At 38.1% G+C, this 7,727-nt stretch overlaps 1 protein-coding gene across 1 annotated transcript in view; it reads right to left on the reverse strand.

The window, feature by feature from the left end:
• The window catches only part of LOC106883334 (huntingtin), a 71,542-nt gene that overhangs the window by 9,813 nt on the left and 54,002 nt on the right, over window positions 1-7,727 (reverse strand). Inside the window, exons 42-50 of the mRNA XM_052973011.1 lie at window positions 6,846-7,023; window positions 5,888-5,968; window positions 4,749-4,886; window positions 4,009-4,185; window positions 2,919-3,016; window positions 1,592-1,746; window positions 1,133-1,201; window positions 715-829; window positions 5-278 (exon numbers count right to left, since the gene is read on the reverse strand). Of these exons, the coding sequence (XP_052828971.1) occupies window positions 5-278; window positions 715-829; window positions 1,133-1,201; window positions 1,592-1,746; window positions 2,919-3,016; window positions 4,009-4,185; window positions 4,749-4,886; window positions 5,888-5,968; window positions 6,846-7,023 (1,285 nt within the window). The remainder of the gene's footprint in view (window positions 1-4; window positions 279-714; window positions 830-1,132; window positions 1,202-1,591; window positions 1,747-2,918; window positions 3,017-4,008; window positions 4,186-4,748; window positions 4,887-5,887; window positions 5,969-6,845; window positions 7,024-7,727) is intronic.

Raw genomic sequence — 7,727 nt, forward strand, 5'->3', positions numbered from 1 at the left:
ATACTTACTGATTTGACCACAGCATTGACCAGCATCGGAGGAGGCTTTGGTTTTGCAGTTGGAGAAAGCCACTGACCATAGAGCTCCAACAGAAACTGGAGGCAGGAATGGATGTCAAGGCCACTGACCGAAATTGACCTTTCTCGGCCTCCGTCCGTCGTCGACGGTGTCTGCTTCTTACGTTGGATGGGCGGACTCTCCATAGACTCTGGACTGTCCGATTCGGACAGACTCATCTCTAGCATGCCAACTATGGCCCATATCGAATCGATAGAGATCTGGTTTTGTGGACAGGAAAGAAACGTGAGAGGAATTGTTTATGACAACAACAAAAAAAAAAAAAGAAAAGAAATCAAATTAAAAGATAAAAATGTAAAAGAACTCAGAAGAGAAAGAAAGAAAGAGAGAGAAGTAGAGAAACTAAAAAAAGATTAAGAGATGTGTGTGTTGAGAGAGAGAGAGAGAGAGAGAGAGGGAGGGAGGGAGAAAGATGGAGAGAGAGAAAAGGGAAGAATTAGAAATTAAAAGAGAAATGTATAGGAAAAGAAAGTGAAAAAAATATATATATATATACATATACATACACACACACACGCACATACAGAAAAAAAGGGGAGGCAAATCCTGCAAAAGGAGAGAGAAAGAGAGGGAAAAGGAAAAACAAAGAGGCAGAAACTAACAGAATGTGTGTGTGTGTTTTGTTGTGGTACTGACCTGGCCAAGCATCAGTTCTTCTTCTCCGATTTCTCTCTCAAGATTTACCTCAAGCATCTGAAGGAAGGATGAATCAGGGTGGCCATTTCTGGAACTTGAATTACTGCTTATAGGACTAGAGGGAAAGAAAGAAAAAGATAATGTAGGTAGGGGTGTGGTTGTGTGGTAAGAAGAAGTTTGCTCCCCAACCATATAATTGTGGGTTCAGTCCCACTGTGTGCATGTGACACCTTGGGCAAGTGTCTTCTACTATAGCCCCATACCAACCAAAGCCATGAGTGGATTTGGTAGACAGAAACTCAATCTTTACTAGTGAAAATTTAGTTCACAAGGAGTGCACACATGTCAAGATAAGTAAGAATATAGTGTCAGCCACGCACAAAATTTGGTTAAAAGAAATTAAAGAATTCTGCCTTACTTTGAGCTGCAGATACGCTGTATGTGTTGTTCAATGAAACCACGGAGTGTGGCAAGCTTCTTCCCACATCTGAAATGAGATTAGTTTTGTATAAAAGTTTTAAAAGGTTTGATCGTGGAGAACTGAGAGACGAAGTGTAAATAAAATAACTTAGTCATCATTCAGCTAGTGTTAGGAACATAAATTGGGACTAAGGTTTGGTGGAAGATTTTAATTCAAAACTTAAGAAAACAAGACATTTGCACTCGGAGCCGAGTTGGTAACAAAAGGGTTAAGGGATTTGTCAATTGTCAACTGGGTGCTTTTCATGTGGTACCATCACCAGTACTATTTATGTAGTACCAGCACCAGTATTTTTTGTGTCTGGAAAAGAACATAAGTATAAAATTAAAAAAGAAAACAAGGAAAAGCTTTCAAAATTATAAATAATAATAATAATTATTATTATTCAAGACTTACTTTGTATGGAGAAATGCTAAAGGTTTATCCCGTGGGGCCATTTCATAGCGACTGTTAGAAGGATTGCCAGGGGAAGGTGTCAACATAGATTGTACTAATAAGGATGTTATAGCTTTCACAGCCAAAACCATTGCTTGAGATCTTTCCATTTCTTCCTGAAATGAAAAAAGAGAAAGATAAATAATAAACATGAATCAGCTTCTTGATAGTCTTAAATATAAAAAGATGGGTGGTTTGGCATTAGCAATAGAGCATCAGATAAAATGTAATAGCAGTAGCAGTAGCAATTGTAGTAGGACTGCAGTAGTGGTAGCAACAATAGTCCTAGCATTGATAGTACTAGAAGTGGTTTAGTGCCAGTAGTAGTAGTAGTAGCTATAACAACGGTGGTTTCAAATTATGATGCAAGGCCAGCAATTTCAGGGCAGAGGGTAGGTCGAACCCAGTACTCAACTGGTACTTATGTTATTGACCCCGAAAGGATGAAAGGCAAAGTCGCTCTTGGTGCTATTTGAACTCAGAACACGAAGACGGATAAAATGCCACTCAGCATTTTGTCCGGTATCCTAATGATATAGCCAGCTCACCACTTTAAAACTGTTATAATCATATTAACATCGGTAATAGTAACAGCAGTAGTACTCAATACTTTGGCTGTGATGCTTAAAATACTAAACACACTCGACTTTTAAATTCAAAATGTTCAGTTTTCTTTTGCATTTAACCTTTCAGCATTTAAACTGGCTTTATCCGGTCTCTCACACTTACCCTGCAATGTCATGCTAAAAGTAAACAATCCCGTAATCGAAATCTCAAAGCTATGAGACAATGCATGATTAAGTGAAAACAAGACGAAAAAGAGCACTCAGAGGGCACAAACCTCCGCCAAGGCAACACCAACGTCTTCTCAATGATTAGCCAAGGATTTTTAAAATGAAAATGTCTGAAATAAACTCGACTGTTCTCACAAACGAGAATACTAAAAATGAACCCGGTCGTTCTCAAAAATTAAGTAAAAAAAAAACAGGAAAAATAATCCAGAATCCTTGTCCAGTACCGGATCAATCCCAAAATCTAATCAGTCTGTGCCAGTCACAAGGCCAAACATCTCTGAAAGTTTCATCTGGATCCATCCAGGGGTTCTTGAGATATTTTGCCCACGGACCAACAAACAAACATGATTAAAACCTGGGTTATATTAAAAGGTTAATAAATAAGTAATAAGAGGTAATAAATAAGTATTACGTTTGATAAACTAATCTGAATGCTAAAGGGTTAAACGAGTCAAAAATTCTTGGAGACATATTAAAAAAAAAAAAGGACCCACCTCAGGAGAAAGATGTTCCTCTTCCATGGAGGGTGCAGAACTAACCACACCCAACAAACTCATCCAGGTTTCTTCAAACTGTTGTCGACTAATCCAACCTGGAAGAGACGAAGAGCATCCATCAAAAACACAAACACAGCAAAGTACCAACATCATCATCATCAGCGGCTTCATTACATAATAATACAAGCACCACAGCATAAACTTCCTTTGAGTCCACTTTGTTGATCCAAGTTTAATTCACCCCAGTGGTAGTTATCTCATAAATGTCAGCAATGCTCTTGGGAAGTGCAATTTTTCAATTACCATTGTCACCAGCCTCCACAGTGATGTCAACAGAGCTGGTCACTCAATGGTAATTGAAACAGTGTCTCAAGTCCACCCACGTTATCATTCTTTTCATACCCTGGTCAACTTTGCTTTTATCCTTCAAGTAGCCAATAAAGTATCAGACAAGTTGCTAGAGTCAATACAATCAACTGAAACCCTTACAGGTTTACCTCAGCTCAAAGACAGTCCAATGACTGAAAACAGTAAAAAAAAATTTAATAATAATAATAATAACAATAATTTCATTTATTTGTTTGCCAAAATCCTTTCTAGTATAAGCACAAAGCCTAAAATTTGTAGGGAAAGGGTTAGTTGATTACAATGAACCCAATGTTCAAATGGTACTTATTTTAACAACCCTGAAATGATAAAAGGCAAAGTTGACCTCGGCAGAGTTTGAACTCAGGGTATAAAGATGGGCAAAAATGCCACGATGCATTTTGTCCAACGTGCTAATGATTCTGCCAACTTCTGAAATTCAAAAGATAGTGTTCATGGGAACTGCCCATATCCTACGCAAAATACTTTCTATGTAATCTCAAATTTTAAAACTAACTCATAATTTTCTTATTTTTTCTTAAACATCCTCTAGAACAATACTATGTACAAAACCAAATATATGGCACCCTAGGCATAACACCAACATGAACTTCTAATTTGTTGTTTCTTGAGGTCTCTGGGTGAGACTTGGAGCCAACTTGTACAATTGCAAAGCAAAAGTCAAAGATAAAATAATAATATCAATAATATGTTAACAAACCTAAAGAATTGACTCTGAAGACAAACTCTTTCAGGACTTCCTTGTCCAGCAGATAGTCTAACGGTAATGGAGGTAACTTGGTCCGCATCTCCCCACTTGGTGAGGGCATCCAGCCCATCTTCCAGACAAGGGGTGGTGTTCGAGCATAACTGTTCAACAAAGGTAGCCGGGCAAGACCTGACAAAGTTTGAGGGTTCACAAAGAATTGAAAAGAAAAAGTGGAAATGAGTAAGAAACAGTTTGGCATCCAGAATGGTAATCTACAGAAAAACACAGAAGAGAAAAAAAAAACATCATCATTGTTATTATTATTATTATTATTATTATTATATAAAGTATGTGAAGCAGGATTAAAGGGTTAATTGAGAGAATTAAGAATTGTTTCAGATAATCACACAAGATGCATATACATGTGCACAAAGTTAGATTAGTTTAGAGATGTGAAGAGGAGAATTTAAGAGGCAGAGAGGTAGATTCATAGAAGGAAAAAGAAAGGCAGAGAGATGGATAGAAAAAAAGAGAGAGATGCTGAGAAAGATGAGAGAGAGAGAGAGAGAGGAAGATAGAAAAACAGAGTAAGATAAAGAAGAGAGAGAGAATGGAATCTAGAGATAAAGTGGGGAGAAAGGTGAAAAGTGGGAGTGAGAGAGAGAGAAGAGAGTGAGATAATGTTAAAGGGAGAAAAAGAAAAAAAGAGAGACAGAGTAACAAGAGGGAAAGAGAGAAAATCTGTACATTACCAACAATGATTTTACGAATGGGAGCAATCAAAAAGAGTGGCAGATGTTGATCCATTTGGCAACTGAGGCTGAGATGAGAGCGCAGACAATGCACCAGTTCAGATATATGATCACAGGACACAACCACATGGTGGTAATCTAGGGAAAGACAAAAGTAGAAAAGAGAGAGTAAGAATAATACAAGACATGTCAAAACGTATAAGAAACGAGTTATGGTTAATTACATTATAATTAACTAATTAACCTCATCTTTAAAGAAGAAATACGTTTTTTTTACAATATTTATATCTGCATCATGCCAGGTGAAATGCTTAGCGGTATTTCATCTGCCGCTACGTTCTGAGTTCAAATTCTGCCGAGGTCGACTTTGCCTTTCATCTTTGCGGGGTCGATTAAACAAGTACCAGTTACGCACTGGGGTCAATGTAATCGACTAAATCCCTTTGTCTGTCCTTGTTTGTCCCCTCTAAGTTTAGCCCCCAGTGGGCAATAAAGAAATAAATATTTATATCTCCAAAACATTTCAATCTCCGATCATCATCAGGTATTTTATTCCAAGATGACTTCACACATGTCAAATGTCTTCTGTCATCCACACTACAGACAATTTCTTTAATGCCTTTATTTTCTTCTCCCAGCTTATCCATGATCCACCATTCATGCATGCTGATATTACTCATCTAACAGAACAATGCTTGCATCATTTGTGTATATAATACACAAGGGTTGGCAGAATTGTTAGCACAAAAGATGAATTGCTGAGTGATATTTCATGTCTTCACATGATGAGTTCACATTCTGCTAAGGTTGACTTTGCCTTTCATCCTTTTGAGTTTGATAAAATAAGTACCAGTTGAGCACTGGGGTCGATGTAATCGACTTAATAAAACTCCTAGGTAAGTGTATAAAAACTGCACCCCTCTACCAAGCCATGTCAAGCCAGTGTGGAAGAGTAGGCTCATCAAACTAGTATGGTCTCAAGTTCAAATTCACAGCCTCCACATCAGACCATGGTTGGTGGAGAAAACATGCTGAGGTCATCATCCTACAATGGACTAAACATTGGCAATCCAATCCACAAGTAATGGGCACCAGTAAATAAAAAGCAATTTTAAGTGAATGTGGTCAAGTTTACTTACCATCAAAACTCTGTTTTGGCTGATCATCATGGACATCTTGGTTGGGTAGAATGGCCAGTTTCATACCAGGGAGAACCATTACTGCAACCATTGAAAGTTTGACAACAATAAGTGAGGAAAAGAAAGAAAGAAAAAAAAACATGAGAATCCTTATATAAAATAAAATTTTGTAGCTTTATAGATTCACAAAAATAGCAAATGGAAATTAGAAGTAATAATAGTTATCTGTCCCATGTGCTGGTATGGACATGTCCACCGTTTCCGGCTAGACCATCCTACCAGGGCTTTACTCTCATTTGATGAGCAGCTGTGGCTGGAAGAGGTCTTGTGGCTGGATGTGATTGGGGAAGAATTCCAGAGGATTGACATCACCTTGGAGGATGCAATGGGGTTGGCACGAGACTGCCATTGATAGAGAACACTAGTGGACCTGGTCACCTCTGTGCACGGTGACACCTGCTGGACCACTAATTTGTCATGACCTCAGCCCCATCAAGGAAAAGCATGAAGCCAGCCGAGCTTAGACAATTCTATTCATCTGATGTCCTTCAATAAGGATGTTTGTATTATATTTTGTAACAAGAATGCTAAGTACTGCTCTCTTCTCTCCCAATTGCTAAACCACTAATGCTCTATGAAGAAAAAGAACACACATTCCATGAATTTCTTCCAGACTGTAATCATTTTCCATCAATAAGAAACATCTGGCTTCATAGGATGTTTAATTAATATAACCCAGGTTATATCATACTGATGATTTCTAAAAGGAATGAAATAGTCTAAGTGGTAATCTCATGTGGGTTGGTACTAAAAGGGTTAGTCATAAGACTGTTCCATCAGAATCAACTTGGTGCTTTAAATAACAACCAACCAACCAATGATCTTTAAATACCATTCACAAACATTCCTCAAAGATATCAAAATGAAAAAAAAACAAACACTGTAACCTGTAACTTACAGGATTCTAACAAACGATAGACAGTCTTCACACAAGTGCAAACCCAGCTTATGTGATCTTTTTGTCCGACCACATTAGCAAGCTGCGGGTTCTGCAATACCACAGAGAGGCCTTCGAGAGCTATTTGGATTTGGTTTGATGGAGGAAGTGTAGAATGCTGGATGAGCCAATTTATCATCTGACAAAAAGAAAAGAAGAAAAAAAAAACATTAGAATCCTTTTGTGACCAAATTTTTAACAAGTACATGTTCTACCAGATCTGCATTTTAATTTTGGAAAATAATCAGGAATTCAGAGACGTTTAGTGAAATAAGCAACTTATGATTTTTGAAAAGAATATGTTTACTTATCCATTAGTTTTTACTGGTTTCTACCAAAACACACAGCAGCATAGGGTAGTTTTTCTACCTGCCCAGCTCTTGTCAACCATTCTACCTGTGCATGCATGGACGACGGACATTAAACAATGATGATGATGATGATGATGGGCTTTTACTGAATTCATTCACAAGGCATCAGCCATCCTGGGGCTTTAGTAGAAGACACTTGAAACAAGGTGCCATGCAGTGGGACCACATGGCAGCAAAGCAAGTTTCTTAACCCCACACAGCCATGCCTGTACTTATATATATAAAATATGTATGTGTGTGATTATATATATATATAACCACTCTATATATATATATATAGCGTATATAACCACTCTCTGAGTGGTTGGCGTCAGGAAGGGCATCCAGCTGTAGAAACTCTGCCAAATTTAGATTGGAGCCTGGTGTTGCCATCTGGTTTCACCAGTCCTCAGTCAAATCGTCCAACCCATGCTAGCATGGGTTGGACGATTTGACTGAGGACTGGTGCAACCGGATGGCTACACCAGGCTCC

The sequence above is a fragment of the Octopus bimaculoides genome, chromosome 14 (genome assembly GCF_001194135.2).
Source record: "Octopus bimaculoides isolate UCB-OBI-ISO-001 chromosome 14, ASM119413v2, whole genome shotgun sequence".
Taxonomy (NCBI): Eukaryota; Metazoa; Mollusca; class Cephalopoda; order Octopoda; family Octopodidae; genus Octopus; species Octopus bimaculoides.